The sequence below is a fragment of the Seriola lalandi genome, unplaced genomic scaffold (assembly GCF_002814215.2).
Source record: "Seriola lalandi dorsalis isolate HSWRI2012SDOR001 ecotype SW California unplaced genomic scaffold, Sedor1 jcf7180002054443, whole genome shotgun sequence".
Lineage (NCBI taxonomy): Eukaryota > Metazoa > Chordata > Actinopteri > Carangiformes > Carangidae > Seriola > Seriola lalandi.
Window position 1 is genome coordinate 1180409 of NW_019524996.1, and position 16603 is coordinate 1197011.

Here is a 16603-nt window from a genome sequence, read left to right on the forward strand (position 1 = left end):
GATGGGGTGGGGTGGGGGGGATAAAAAGAAAATGAGGCAGAAAATGGGATAAAAGCTAAGATTGCCCTACAGAAATGAACTTTGGGAAGTGTGAGGTGGTGGCGGTGTGTATGTGCGTGGTGGGGCTTGTAAAAGCAGACAATGCTTCTTATCTCTGCACTTGTCCATTTATTGAATCTTTATCCCTTTGCCCTGCTCTTATTCTGCAGCTGGTTGCTAAGTTACTGCCACCCGTGTCCAGGAACTGCAGCTAGAAGAAATGACAGAAATAGAGAAGTAAGTAGAAAAGCAATAATAGTCAACTCTTCTGCCGCTGGCATTAAGCTCTTGGTGTGGGTGAATGGTGCAGGTGATACACTGTGGACAATCAAACTCCCTCTCCTGTATTGACTGATTTGAACCTATTGGTTCCGTCGCCCTCTGTGGCGACCACCCCCACAGATGAATGGCATTCTGGGAAGAGCATAGCGCCAGTTGTCCTGTGTAAAAAGCCAGAGAATGGGTCAGATGGCAGCCAATTAAGACGGAACAAGTAGCGAGAAGGAGGGGGGGTTGCTGGAGGAGGAAAGGGGTGGGGGTGGGGGGGGGTCCTGACCTGTGTTACATATCTATCTGGAGCCCTTTAAGCTTTTCACTGAGTCTGAGAACGCCGTTGCAGAGGGAGCCAATATCAAAACGGAATCGCTCTCAGACAAAATCTGTGTTTGGTTAGCTACACCTGGCTTACCCTTTCCTGCTTTGCTGGGTTTAACAGGCGGAAGGTGGAGTGGGGTCAAGTAGGGAGATGAGAGTTTTTCTCAGGTGAAAGGGTTGGCCGGCTTATTAAATGTGCCCCAGAGTCGCTGATGTTTGACAATGTGTATTTGTGTTGTGATGCTTTGCTATCTGATCAGCCTCCTCCTCTTCCTCCTCCTCCTCCTCCTCTTCCTCATCCTCCTCCTCCTCCTCCGGCCCCTCTGGATCTGCAGCTTAAACTCCCTCTCAGGGGGGGCGACCACTTATATGAGGAGAAAGTAAAAATAAATAAATAAATAAACATACAACTGAGAACACATGAGGGATGGAGAAATGGAAGAGGGCTTTTCTGTTCTTGCTTCTTTTTTTTTGTTTAAAGCACATCCAGACTTCAGAGCGGTGAGGAGTCCAGTGTAGCCTGCTGTTCAGCTGGAAAGAGAGAAGCTGAGGGAACAGAGAAGACAAACTGGGTGAATGTGGCAAATGAAGGAACAGCAAAGACAAGACAGATCATGGCAGCCTCAGCGTTGCTGTGATGTGGAGAGGCGTTTAAATGGAAATGAGGTTAATGGGCAGCGGCTGAGTGCATGAGATGTCTGCACTGCAGAATCAGAGCGAGGTTTGTTTTGTTTTGTTTTTTCCAATTAGATTCATGAGATCTGTAATGTGTATCTCAAACAAACAGATTTTCTCCAGCCATTCAGACAGACAGGCTGCAGTAGGTGAGGCACACAGGGAGTCTAATATCTCCCTGCAAAGAAAAGCAAAACAAAAGCAATGAAGTCATTACCTCCTTAAAGTACCTTTAATGACTGATGGTTTCTTAGTGCGGGGTGGATGTGTGGAGCCAGTCTGCTGTGGCACTGCACCCCTGCGATCTGTATCAGTGTGTAATAAATGACTGTGTTTACATGTGCGTGATTTAGAGTCCGCAAAGGTGGCAAACCCCTTAAGATCACAACATGACCTCCGACACTTTAACTGCATCTTGTGATACTTGATTTATTCATACTTAACAGCTGAAACACACTTTCTTTTCAGTGTGCCTGTTACTCTCTCTGGTGTTTCCTGGCTGCACACACACACACACACACACACACACACACACACACACACACACACACACACACATACTTTTTTTCCAGCACACACAGAGACAAGGCGACTGCCTCTCGGTCCTGCTTTAATCAGTTAATAACGGGACATCTTCAGGGGGAATCTGTTCATTGAAAAGAGGGGGAGTTGTGAGGGAAGTGTGTTCACTCTGGGGTAAAGGGGTTTGAAGGGGGCGTGTCCGTTTTGATTCATGCCAGAACAAAAATGATGAAGGGGTAAGGAGCAGAGGGGAGGTAGGTAGAGGGTCAAACACTACCTCCTTGTTGCTAGGGATGTCTTCACTTAGTTTGTGTTGCTAGGCTGCCAATTCCCTCATGTTAAGTGGAAACGCCCCCCCCCCCCCCCCCCCCCATCTTCTCTCCTTCGTCCAGGCACCTCATCGCTCCCTCCCTCTCCTTCTCCTCTAAACCAAAATAACTTCACCAACCATCTGTCACTGGGCTCACAGGTCTACTGTTGCTTAGGAACAAGTCAGACACTCACATTCATGTCTATATGCATCCTCATATGAATACTGTATATCTTCATATACAGCGATATCAACAAGAAGCACTAGTCAGAGTCGTCTCTCTGCCAGTGAGCGGTGCGTCAATGAAATGTGGAGCGTTCGCAACATTTCCTCGGTGTGCTGCTCCAAAGAGTTTGAAGTTATACATCAGCAACAGGTTCGTCAGTCTATGAGGCTTTTCAAAGGGCAAAACTTTTTGAAAGACATTTAATTTAGTTTTCAAAAAGATTTTTCCTCATTTGTAAACTCTTTCAAGTTTTGTAGTTGTCGGGTTCATTGTAAGGTTTTAACTGTAGCGGAGGATTTACATATTGACAGAGAAGATGAAGTGAAAGTACAAGCTACTTTCCATAATCACACTGCAATGAATAATAGAACAGAATCAAATCGCACAGCATTGATTCACATGCTGCCAATTAATTTGCAACGATCAAATCCAAAGGCTAATGAGATTATTTGATCTTATTGTGCACACACACAGAACACTCCTTGTTTCTCTGTTAGCGGAACATTAATAAATGATCTTCAAGTAAACTGTACCTCCTGGCTTATGAAAGGTATTTGTGGATGGAGCTAATCATTGTTTGTACACATGCTTGTCAGGCGGTGGCTGAAAGCTGCTTACCCAGACGCCAGGAGCATCCCAGATTGAATTTCATGGCCTTTGTTTTTAGACAAACAGCAGATTAATCTGACAGGCTCCACTGACAAGTCTTGGGGAGTCATTTCAAAATGTCTGAGGCAGTTTTTTTTTTTTATTAGTTTTTTTTATTACCCTGTCCAAGTTCATCACCTCAACTGTTAAATTTCATCCTGGACATGTGAGGTATTAGAATCAAATAGGAAAAGACATGTGTGAGTGTGTTTACATATGGCATGATATTAACTGCTGTTAACATTTGGCTGTGGAATTAGATAATGAATATCAAATCGGTGCGCAGTCTACCTCATTTTAATGTTCCTCCCTCCTCACAGCACTCACAAACTGCGCAGATATTTTCATAAATTTGACATTTCAAAGCACAAACTAAAATCACATCCATTGCATCATTATCGTCATTATCTTGGGCAACTTTCAAACCCAGTGGGCACATTTCCATCCATCGAGTACAAACACTTGTCTTGATGTCTAATTGTATGAAATAGATCCAACATAAGAAAACATGGCAGTCAGGCTTTGTACGCAGATGGAAGTCAATTTATATTATTAACAATATTTAGAAGTAATCTGGTAAGAAAATTACCCCAAATTATTTTAAATTATAGGAGCTAATTATGACAAATTACCTGCCAACGTTAAGAGGGATGACTCAAAGAATCCCAGACTGACTGACTGCTGTTTCATGCAGCCTGTCAATAAAGTATTGACCTCATAAAATGAAACCTCACATTATGCATGAAGTGGGTGATGAGGGACAATAAATGCAGCATCATTTAGATAGAATAATACTTTTGAAACTTCTATTTTCAGTTCATCCATCAAATTGTATATTTGCAATGAGGAATTTTTCTTTACAGTTCAGGGTGGAGGGGCTTCATCTCCACTTCAGTGGGGCAACAGTTACACACAATGACACTTGAAAGACAAACTGATAAATTGAATAACACAGTTCAATAAAACCAAAGCTGTCTGCTGTTCAGGTGGGGTGGGGTGGAGTGGGGGTGAGGTGGGGTTGGGAGGTTTCATTTCAGCTGCTGCCCATAGGGAAGGAAACAGCAGGTGCAGTGAAAGCAGCAGAGCCAATATTTCTGATAAATATTTGCCATGGTTCAATCATGATTTATTAATTCATGTCTTCATTTCTCAACTATAGCATGCTGTGCCTTTATTGGTCCATCTCTCAGGCTTGGGAGTCACAGTGACAGTTTCCTAAGCAACAGACATTAAACTCTATAAATACCTATAAAAGTTTTAATTGTTTTTTTAGTGCAGATAACGATCTGCTTCTCATATTGATTCCAACTGAATGTTGAATGTTTTCAGGTCTTAAAGTATTTTCAACACTTTCATGTGAACACTTTAAAGCTAATATAAGTCTGAATCAATATTGGGGAGGCTCTCAGGCGTCACTGATGTGCATAAATGAGTGCTAAGTGGGTTTCAGAAGAGCACACTTCTGAAGGACTCAAAATATCCATGTTTATGAGTCATTTAGCCTCAGTCCTTAATATTCTTGACTAAACAGACTGGCAGGAACTACCACTTGTAGGAAATGTATCCACTTGTTGAAGGATTTTCAGGAAACATCTTGTTTCCTGGGGAAAAAGGAGGGGGGATAGAACAGCTACACTGCCCCCAGAAAAAAAACATGACAAGTAAAATGTGCATGTTATAGTAAACTCTTATTTAGGAAAGATCTATTTGTTCTCTTATTGTTCTTCATTGGTCGTTACTCACAAGAAAATAAGAAGAAAAATACTAAGTAGACTGAATGCCATAGACTTCAAATTCTCTTTTTGTACATCTGAGGAGCAGCACATTATCTGCGGCCACCTGACTACATCCCCTGGTGATGAGTGGTGGTGTGGTCCACGGGGAGCTCATCATCACTTTAAAACGCACCAGAGACTTGGCACAAAAGAAGCGCTCGCAGGCGAGCACAGGGACTGTCTCCTATTACACCAGAGGGAAACACGTTTTGCACCTTGCGCGCTGCCTAAGAAGACTAATTGAGAGTCAGACAAAAACGCGGAATTTAACTTGTAGAAACTTACTTTTGGTTGCACCTGATGAGACCCTCCTTGACTGCAAGAGACAGTCCGGTGATGTGGATGTGGTCGTTACGCGCCGGAGCTGAACAAAACTCGGTGTTTGCCTGTAAACCTGGACTTTAACAGCCTGCTTTTTATTTTATTTCTTTTATTTCCTCTTATTTTCGTCTGAACAGTCACATGACGCAAAGTTTTGCTTGGACTCCAGGTTTTGTGGTGAGACTGTGTGCCTGCCAAGTGGAGTCGCGTGTCTATCTGCTGATAACCCACGAGGAAACATGAACGTCTCCTTCTTCGATGTGACCCAGGGCGCACTGTTTAACGGGAGTCAGACCCTCGCCGGGACTCTGGCGACTTACTCCGGCAATGGCACCGACAACGTGGTGACCGGCGATGGCGGAGGCTCCCTAGTGCTGCTGCAAGACGAGCGCAAACTATTTGTCATGCGTGTGGTGCAGATCGCGGTGCTGTGCGTGCTGTCGCTCACCGTCGTATTCGGTATATTTTTCCTCGGGTGCAACCTGATGATCAAATCGGAGAGCATGATCAACTTCCTGGTGAAGGAACGGAGACCCTCCAAAGACGTGGAGACGGTCATGATCGGGCTCAGCTAGAATAGGGGGAAGCAGGTACAGTGGAGAACTGGAGCGGAGATCCGGTATGAGGATCTGGTGCGCATTTCCAGCCGCAGGTCAAGACCTGCACCTGCATGTACTTTAAAAGACGCTCTCTCTCTCTCTCTGTGTCCTAGTGAGGAAAGATATGCAAAAACTTCACATTTCCTTCCGCAAATGACCACAGGAAAGTAGTCCAGCGACCAATGTTTGTGCGTAAAGTTTGTGCCTAAGCAGGCAATTGTTTACACGTGGGCCGATCTGTTGAATCTATTGAGTGAATTTCAATATTGCCAACTCGAACAAAGTGACGAAAATGTTTACAAGCGGTTACCTCAAATTTGTGTATTCTTTTTTCTTCCTTTTTGTAAATTTGAAATGATCGTTAATGAATGTTTTTAAAACTGTCAAAAGCATGATTGTGGGTCTGCCAGTGTACTCCGTGGACTTGATGGATATGTGGGTATTCTCTATACAAAGTATTTTTCTTGGTCTCGTTTTGTAAATACTCTTAAGTACTGAAAACTTGCACGTTTTTCAACAGATTCCGTCACAGCTTTATGGGGTGGTTCTGGTCCTGTTTGGCATGCTCGCTAATTGATCTGTAAAGTGATTTTTGGACCCGTTTTGCACTTTTGAAACCACTGATGCTGCATGAATTATTTTGTACCAAAAAAACTTTGAACTTGAAACTGCAGCATGCAATTAAAACACTGAAACGACCATATTAATCTCTGTCATCTGTTATCATTATATCACTACTATCATTATAATTTCAACATTGTATGCATTTAAATCTTTTTTTCTGTGTGTTTCAGAAAATCTTGTTTGCAAAGATATTTTTCTTCCCATATTGTGTTGAAAACATTCAATGTAGAACTCAGTTATTACTTGTTTAAAATTATACCAATCTTTTTCACTTTTTCATTTTAAAGTTATCAAATCACCCTTGTGAAGTTTTCTCTGATCTCTCCCTTCACATCAAATCAGATCCTACCAGTTTATGCACAAGATGAAAGCAATAAGTGAATCCATTAATGCACTAAAGTGGATGCACTTTTAAAAATGAGTGGATCATTTAAAGAAATTAGAGAAGGTTATTTTACATAGTGCTACCTTGAAATGAAGATTTAAAAAATCTGAAGCAGTGAGCTCATATGGCGCAATCACACTTAATAGATAAGTACTCAGTAAAAGCAGCCTGGCATTTATTGCACCTTTATATAGCGAGGCGATGAGGGGCCAGGCTGAGTTATCCATCTTGAGGACAACAGGCCGAGCTCATATTGGCTTCACAGCATTTAATCTGATCTCTCTGAGGAGTGGCCAGCTGCAATCAAGACACATTCAAACTCACCACTTCACTTCCCAGCAGCTGCGGCTGCGCCTGACGAGTTTACAGAGAAGAAAGGAATCCAGAGAAGTCCATGTTCTTCTTCTTTTGTTCCATCAGGAAGTGTGTGAAAGAAAACGCAGATGTGAACAAGCCAGCAGCGAGACAACCTGTAATATCTCAGTATCACAAAGAGGACATATAGGGAAATTCACGAACTGTCATTTTGCTTTATATCATTGCTCTTCCTGCAGATGTGTCTGCAGATTGCACACACCTATTTTCCTTTCTCAAGAAAAAATAGTTGTTTGTTAACTAATTGTATTTGAGACAGACACAAAACCCACAAAAAGTTTCATTCGAGGTGTCAGAATAAAGATTTCAGTTGTGTCCAGCTCAGAATTTTGCTTCAATTTCTCTTCAGTTTCTTCTCTATTTCTATCTACTACCCCCTCTTCCTCTTCCATCTCTCTTATGTGCCCCACTCAGAAGCAACCAATGTTCTCATTATTATTTCAGTGCTTGTTAGGAGAGATGGGGTAGATGAATCCTTACAAACACAGCCATGCATTCACACATGTGCCCATTCACCATGCACACATAGGACACTGATGCTCAACAGACCAGCAAAGTCTGACATCAACCAAAAGCATCTCAGAAAAACAACATGAATAAATAAAAGTCATTAGATAAATAGACTTTAATAGCTGACACAACACATATCAAGCATACATATAATAAATACTGTGGATTTAAAGGTCCTATTTTGTATTAAGGTAGATGTCCATGTCTTTTTTGGTCATAAAGCAGGTCTAGGTTCTGTATTAATACTATGAAAGTATCAAAGCCTCAGTCCACAGAGAAATGCACGCAGCCTGTATTCAGAAACTGTCCTCTTGGAATAAATGAGTCCATCAGTCCTCTGTGCAGCAGGTTATTATGACCCATAGTTTGGTTTTCTTATTAGACGACATCTAGTGGTAGTAATTATGACAGGAGCAAAGGAAAAAGTGCGGTGACGTAGTATAAAGAGCAACAAAGTCAATGTCAAGATGGAGGATGAGGTGGATGGATGGGTTGACAAAACACAGGAATATGTCACAAAAGAGCGGAGTTTGATTCCCATGTGAAAGTGGCAGTTTATGTTGTATTTTCTATTATCCGTGAGAGGTTCGGCAAAGTTAACCACTTGTTATTATTGTAACCACGACAACAAAGATCGTCTAATGATGAAGAAGTACTTATTTTAACCCAAATCTCGATATTTTCATAAACCTAACAAAGTAGTTTTAGTGCCTAAACCTACTGTTATCATAGTAACCATGGCGACCTAGGTAGGTCATTGTGTTGATTATTGTAATCATGACAATCAAGGTCCAGTACTCTATTTCAGGAGACACTCCTATGGGTCATATCAGAGGGATGAAAATACGACCTATGGCGTTGTTTAGGTTGGAAGACTGGTTGGCCTTAAAACCAGCCGTCAGGACTTTTGTAACTTTGTGATGTCATAACAAAGCAGTCACCACTCTCCACCATGTCCAAAGCCCCAACCACCTGGACCCACCATCCAACCTTGCAGGATTTGGTTTCTCTGAGTGTTTACCTGAAATCTGCTATATTTTCATTGGATCACTCAGTAAACAGTCAGAAGAGAGGCTCAGAGCCTCCTCTCTTCTGATTGGCTCACCAACCTGTTGTTATTAGGGCTCCAGAGAGAAGCCTGAGACAGGATATGTAAAACTACAATGAGATAATTTATGCTTCTTAAAACCACAAAAATATCTTCTTATGGATCAACACTTGAAACTAAACACAAGTGGAAAAGAGGAAAATACGGGACTTTTAAACATGTTGACATGGTAACCACTACAAAAGATATAAGTGCATCATTTTTCAGAGCACGGCAAAGAGTAATTAATATGAAACCATAGATGATTATTCATCCTCACAGAGTTCAATTAAAGCTGCCATGTCATATTTTCTTTTGAAGCAGGACAACATGTGGTAAAGCATCCAAATTAACAGTAGGCCACTGATTTCACACTGAGATATAAACTGTAGCAGATTTTATATAGAGAGGAGGTCAAATGGTTAAGCTTTATTGTAGTGAATACAGTCATTCTGGTGGAAAGAACTGCTATTATAAAAATCTATTACAGTTCTTTGCAAACCGCTTCCTTTCTTCCAAAGTGTGTGATGTAATCCTCTGGGAAAAAACAAACAGAATTGTTCTGGTATTGTTACCATGCACCAGTGAATGCTTGTTGGAATCAGTAAGTATGTATGCTATTTTTAGAGAGAAAGTAGTTAACTGTTCTGTTCTTCACTTGTTGCACTAAAATGCAGTTTCAAAAAATACTGTATGGTAAATCATGACACAGTTCTCAATGATTTGAAGGGTCCATTGACAGAGGCCCTGGAACATGTCAGGGTTTATAGATGTAACAGGGTGTACTAACATCCAAAACACTTGCACAGGTGCTGGATCAAAAATCAAACTCTTAAGACAAAACAGCTACCAGAGATCTCTGCTAGATCGAAGCATTGCTTTATTTAAATTGCTGTGTAGCATATTAGCATAGTGTGCAGATCTTTTGTCGTATACTTGCCTACAGAATATACAATAGATGTGTATTGTTTTGCTGTTATCATGCCCTATCTAACGTTAGCCTGCTTCCAGACATACACACACATTTTTTTCCCCTTGGTGTTTTTTTCTAATGAGAGCTTTGAAGGTAGAGATGTCAGAATATAAGAATGGAAATGTCATCTTAGTGTGCCAGAGCCAGACGAAAGCAACAGAAAGAAAATAGCCCAGAGAAATGGTAACAAGCATGGAAGGTTGCAGATATAACAAACCTAAAATATCTACGATTAACATGACAAATGTATCAGTGGCAGCAGCTGCTAACACTGACCACATTTGGGATGGGATATGTCACTCACTGACGGTTCACTAACACTGCGATCGTAGAAACAAAGCAGCTAGCATCCACTGCTAGCATAAAGCAGAACAGTTAGCACATCAATGTGAACCAATCTGGCTACATTGATGTTTAGTCTTTAACAAACAGTCAAGCAGATTCTGCTCTGAACAGCCTCAAACTAAAACTATTGTCACTGTTAAATCAGTGTGTTTGCAGTATCCATGGTGTTAAATCTTGCTTGACTTTTGGCCTATATGGACTAGTTATACTGTATATGACACATTCAGTCATACAGTCTGTGCACGACTACTAAGTCACTTAGGAATTAGCATCACACAGTCTACATGGGAAACAACCAACTTAAAAGTTTGTGACAGAAACAAAGGCTGCTGGAGTGAAATGCTGATATCCAAAATCATCACACCCTCACTTCATACTGCACTAAACAACTATTATTAGCATTGGCACGGAATGTTGCAACTGAACATTCAGTGCTAGTGCAAAATCGCCGCACATGAATGCATTCAGGATTTGATAAAACCCTAAAAAACTGGAATATCATGACCACAATGTTAGTGCCAAGAAGTCCCACTTTCTGATTCAATTAAAAGAAAGCATTCAAAATACATTATTGTTCTCTGATTCTTCTGCCTTTTTTCTTTTTTTTCTTTCTTCACAAAAATCCCTTCTCTTTACTTGGCTCAGCGCCAGTTAAATTACACGCCATCTTGCCTAAAGTTAAGCTTAATGTTACAGGTTTCTCACTTCTGAGTCACAACGAGTCGCCCACCACCGCTGAGCATATGCCAAAGAGTTAGCATGGAGCATCATCCATGTGTCCACAATCTGCTGTGGACACATGGATCGTTATGGTGCTTTTCTTCACTAACTGAATCATCTGCAATAATCATATATTCTTTGGAGAAGGAAGATATGTGCTATTATGGGCCCTCAGGTTGAATTACTGGACAAGGAGACATTTATATGATGAGTAAGACTTCACCAGCGCAGGTTGAGCTGTAGCTAGTTAATTATAATAAGTGCATGAAGAAGATATTAATAGGCTAATCTTGCAGTGGCAGTGCTGGAACGCCACGTTAACATGTTGACCCTTCGCCCCAATCAACATGTGTGCGGTTGTGCAGGTTTGGTGCGTTTCAAGCTCCACGCCCACAGAGCTACTGTACATTTGCTTGTCAAGAAGCGTCACCGCTGACCTTTTACAACAGAGACCTTGCAGAAAATAATGAACCTTGCACTGCCTCTGAAATCATGACAGAAATAATGGTGATTGGACCAGCAGTGGCATTCAGTAAGTAAGGCAGCTCTGCACTGAAGTGCGGCTTTGAGTGAAAATAACCAATACATCACGGTGAAAGGGCTCGTTCTTGTCGTGCTTCACTTTTCCACCAGAAAACTTTGACACAATGCAGATTTGTCAGTGCAGACGACACCATGGAGCATTTGTTGTTCCCTCAGTGTTTTTGATTAGATGGCAATATACACATAAGATCTGTTGTCTATGCTGACACCAGGTCCCACAAGGATGAAGTGGCCTTTCTCAGCCCCATTCAATCTGTTCCTAATGGGATGTGTTGTATTCAAAGGAGGAAGCAATAAAAATGCATGCAATGAGGTTGAGGAAGGGAACCGGTATCTCACATCTCAGGTGAGTGGATGCAAACACCCTCCTTCCTCTTTCTCCCTTTGGTCCATACACATGCACGTACACACACACACACACACAGGGACATGACTTGCAAATCATTTCAAAAAGTGTCACATCATAGAATATTTCGCTTTCATTTCACTTGAACTCAGCCTGTTAAAGTTGTTTCACTTATGTTGTCCCTAAAACACAATGTTCTCTAAAATGCACAATTGTCTTAAAGCTATTCTATAAAGTTTTATAGGCCTTCTTTAAGATGGCATGGGGTCCATTAAAACTAGTGGAATCTCTGAACAAAAAAAAAACAACTAAAAACACTGAACACACAGACATCCACGCACAAATGCACACACATACTAACAAGCATACACACACCTTTTCTCCCCGTCACCTCAGGCAAATTGTGCCACATCCAATTCAGCGGGGAACCAATAGTCCTTGCATTCAAACTCATAAAATTTTAAACAAATCTATTATGTGCAGGCAAATGAACAGCAAACGACAAAATTGCCTCATTCTTTCCATTACCCACAACACCGTGAAGATGAAAAGCTGGCGATTACGCACATACATACAATTGCGCGCACACACAGAAACAGAAACACTTAACTCAATTAACACATTTTCAAACCGTCCACAAAATGATACACCTACATCATTTCACACTCACAAATGTGTCTCTGTGCTGCACATATTCTCAGCGTGAATGCGGGCATCATGTGCCAATGGGGCCGCTGTTGATTTCATAACAATGCTGTGCCGTCAGCTACAACCCCGCGGCGCTCTTCACTTTTTGGATAGATGTGATGTGTCACTGTGCTTTTGTGCCTGCCCAGTCCTGAACTTCGCCTGTCAGTATGTCAGTGTGTTCCCATTCCAGCAGCTGCTGCTTTTTGTCTGTCTGAACTTTCAAAATAATTCCTCTTTTTCAGACACTACGAACCAGCTATCCCACTGAATTCACACAAACGCATGGATGAAATTAGGGGATGAAAATAAGAAGTTGACTATTATAATATACATGTGTGGCTTAAAAATAAGTGAAATGGAAATGAGGCTCTGGGATTTAAAAGGAAAAAGAATTGGGTGAGTGCAAAGTGAAAATAGGAAACAACAAAGGCATTATAGTTTAAAGAAATTAATTATTCTCCTTTTTATTCGCTTCTCAACAAATATAGACACTTACTTTATTTGTGTGCTTTGAAAAGCTCAATATTAACCATAATCTTTTAAAAGGGGAGGTCTCCTAAATCCAAACCCCTTTTCTATGAGTCATTACAAACAATATGCAAATGAATAGTTAGTATTCACAGGTTTAGCTCTCACATGTGCTATTCAGTGTAACAAGCTTAATCATATTCAGACGGAACAGATGTCTGCAATAAAATGAAACAAACAGAGAGAAAGCCAGTGGCAGCGTGATCCTCAGCAGCACAGGTGGCCCCACAGTCTGAATCTGCAGCTTTCATGCATTGAGAGAAAACGAAGCGGCCACATCAGTCTGAGTCACTGAGAATGACACGCTCTTTCCCCAGTGCCCGATCTCTCATTGAGGAAATCATAAACTATTCTAAATTCAATTATCTAATGAGCCTCCAACCTGAAGGAAAGTTTCAAATGAAGAATAATAATGCTAACGCTCATTGTCTGTGCAGGCCTTCGGCAGTAAGATTAAATCTAATTCTGGTGAGGGATGGCAGAGTCATATGTTGCACTAAACCATCATTCATTCGCTTTTCCTGTATTTAACCGAGGATCACGTCCGGGTCAATTGTGCATCTGGATACGCGAACACAGATCCAGTCAGAGCGAGGAGACAGCTCGGCACTGGGGACCGGATCAAAACAGACGGAGGGAGCTTGGCACAGGTTGTGTCTGATTAAGTCAGCATTCAGAGAAAAAGCACTGGAGAGAGGGAGTTGAGACACAATGACACCAGCTTGGCTGCCTTAGATGGAGACGGTCACCATGGGACTAATCAAGCCTACAATAAACAAAAAGCAAACATTCAATAGAATGGGAGCTCATTCTTTCTAAGGCAAATGGCATTAATATGCTTTTCTCTAATGGCCACCTCCTCTCAAGGGGACGCTCGGTGTCTCATCCCATTGATTTCCACTGAAAATCACTTCTATTGACTATAAACTGGTGCACCGTTCTGCAGCATCATTACAAACCCTTCCCATCGCCTACGACACACCTCCCTCCCACCACTTACATTTAAATGGCAAATGCAAGATAATTGGTGTCTGTGGCTAACTAGTTTATTATGTATTAATAAACTCAGAGTGCGCATAGAGACGTGTTAATTGGCTCGAGATGGTGGTAGGCACTTTTCAAAGCTTGCCCACAGCCGGGGGAGGTGGTGGCGGCGGTGGTGGGGGGTGTCTGTCAGTCAGCCCTGCTCCTCAGGGAGGAGAGAAAAAGAGGAAATTATCTCACATTGCTTGTCTGGCTGTCTCTATGCTTCATCCCTACACGCCGGACGGTGGACCACCAAAGAGAGAGTAACATTCACCCTCTTCGCCCCGTCCTTCACTCTCTTTTGGCTCTGTCATGTCACTCTTGTTGTCTCCAGATATCATCTCTTTTCATCTCTACATTGCTGGAGAAAAGGCTCCAAACTTCTGCTTCCCTGAAGGGATCAAGGTGACGCGGTGTGGCCTCTGATGAGAGAGCTCAAAGCCTCTCTGACTGTCCAGTCATACTTATCAGAGCTTTACTAATCACCTGCCGCCAGGGTTCAAGCAGAAAGAATTACAACACAGCCAGAAACTTACACTGGACTGCAACATGTGAGCTCTCGTTTCCAAAAACTTAAAATGTCTCTTCACATTTATCAGTGACACACAGCGAGAGGAAGAGGACGACATTAAAGCTTTAAAAAAAATTAAAATTTGATCGCGCTCTTCGCTGACATTATCTAAACAAAGCTCATGCACATGCACACATATTCGCACGATTGTGAACACACACATACACACACACACACTGCTACCACCACATAAGGGCTGCAGGGTGGTGTTGCCATAGGAACGGGGAAAGGTAATGGCCATGTTCTTGAGCTGATGCCGCAGGAGGGGTGGGGGGCAAAAGAGGGGTGTGTGTGCGTGCATGTGAGGGGAGGGAGGGGCTGAGGTGGGGTGGGGGCGGCGTGAAAGTGAGTCAGACTTATGAACTAATGATAAGAGCTTTAACTTCACATTTGCCATTTTACTGTCACCATCCGCCGCTGACTGATGGCGGCAACAATTCCGGAGAAAAACAGCGTACTAATAGGATAACATTTAAAGAAATGCAGTATGTTTTAGGCAACAATGATGCCATGCTGTTTGCTTCCAATGCATCCAGCTAATGTGCTTAATGCTTTTAGCTTTGATGCGGAGAGAACTGCTGGGTTTCTCGATGCACAGCCTTCCCTCACCGCCCCCTGGGGTATGAATAAAAGATCCCTAATGCAACGAGCTAACTCTTTAACCAACACTGATGACCATTTCTGTGTGTGTGTGTGTGTGTGTGTGTGTGTGTGTGTGTGTGTGTGTGTGTGTGTGTGTGTGCGCGCGCATGAGTGTGATTGAATATTACTGAGAAGGGCAAATAATTTAATCAAAACTCAGCATCCCAGTCCCTATAGAGAGCTATATAAGTGTCAGGTAGCTCCAGGGTCACATTCATATTTTACATATATATATATATATATATATTGACATATGTGCCTCCTGAAATGTTCTAATAATATCCTATAGATACTTACAGTGAGTTTGTATCGTGACCTTATGTGACCACGCTGTACTTGGCAGGGCTGCGAAATGTGGATGAAATCAACATCGTGATCAATGAGATTCAGTATTCAAATCAGTGTTAATGCGTGCAAAATCAAATCAAATTCAACTAACTGTGTTTCTCTGTCCAGGCTTACATGAGGCTAAACACTGAATATTTTTGGACATCAGATAATTTTGCAAAATGCAAACATGATGACATCAGAATATTATTGAAAAGAAAGACAATAAATTCTAATATTGAATACATACTTTATTATGGTTCTTTCATGATTTCATTAAACTCTCTGTAAGAAATTACATTTCTTTGGTGGTATTTGCGCCAGTGATGGCAGCAGGTGAGGCTGGAGCCATTATGTGTAATACATACAGTATATCTCAGTAACACCTTGAGGGAATTTCAAAGGTCAAAGGTCAAAGGTCACTGTGTCGTCACAAAACACATTTATGGCCTCTTGAATGTGATACCTCCGGAACGTCATGTGGGAATTTCTTCAGCTTTTACACAAACATCTGCTTGGACTCAAGGATGAACTGATTCGATTTTGTTTGTCAAAGGTGAAAGGTGAAAGGTCATAGGTCATTGTGATCCTGTTTTTGGCAATGACTCAAGAATTCATTCGCTAATGAAGACACAAATGTCTAATCGGATAAAATGATGACATTTTATATCCAAAAGGGTCAAAGGTCAATTTCGCTGTCACATCACAATGTTCTGCAAAAACACTTCAGGCCATTATTCAATGCTTGTAACTCAGGATTCAGACACTGAATTGGTGACACTAATCTTAAGCGTTCACTGTTAAACTGTGGCGATTGTGTAGATCGTCCGTGCTGCCCAGTTGAAGATGTGTGTGAAGCAGCTACGTTTCTGTAGCCTCTTTGCAGCAACATACGTATTTGAAGCTTTGTCTACTGTCACGGCTACGACTTTTTGTTCTATCAGAATCAACTTTATGGGTCAAGCATGTGAGCACATACAAGGAATTTAACCTTTGCTTCGTTTCCCTAAATGACGTTACACACATACAGCAGAACGACAAAGCCTAACAGAGTCAGATCAAATCAGTTTATTTATTCAGCAAAAAATAAACGTTTTTTTAGATTCCTTCAAAGTCATCACGACATTATTTATATCAGACATGGATGTAAACTGCTACTTGACTGGTTGGTGGAGGCATACAACTGTGAGGCAGTAATTCTA

The 16603-nt window shown here is 41.7% G+C and overlaps 1 protein-coding gene across 1 annotated transcript; it reads left to right on the forward strand.

Annotated features, from left to right (window-relative positions):
- The first annotated feature begins 4716 nt into the window (after positions 1 to 4716).
- On the forward strand, positions 4717 to 6408 carry rprml (reprimo-like). Its single transcript, XM_023411005.2, has one exon. It carries the CDS (start codon positions 5350 to 5352, stop codon positions 5683 to 5685), a length of 336 nt encoding a protein of 111 aa, XP_023266773.1. The 5' UTR covers positions 4717 to 5349; the 3' UTR covers positions 5686 to 6408.
- The last annotated feature ends 10195 nt before the right edge of the window (positions 6409 to 16603 follow it).

Coding starts and splice junctions, on each gene's coding strand:
- rprml (XM_023411005.2), top strand. CDS start 5,350: ATGAACGTCTCCTTCTTCGATGTGACCCAGGGCGCACTGTTTAACGGG.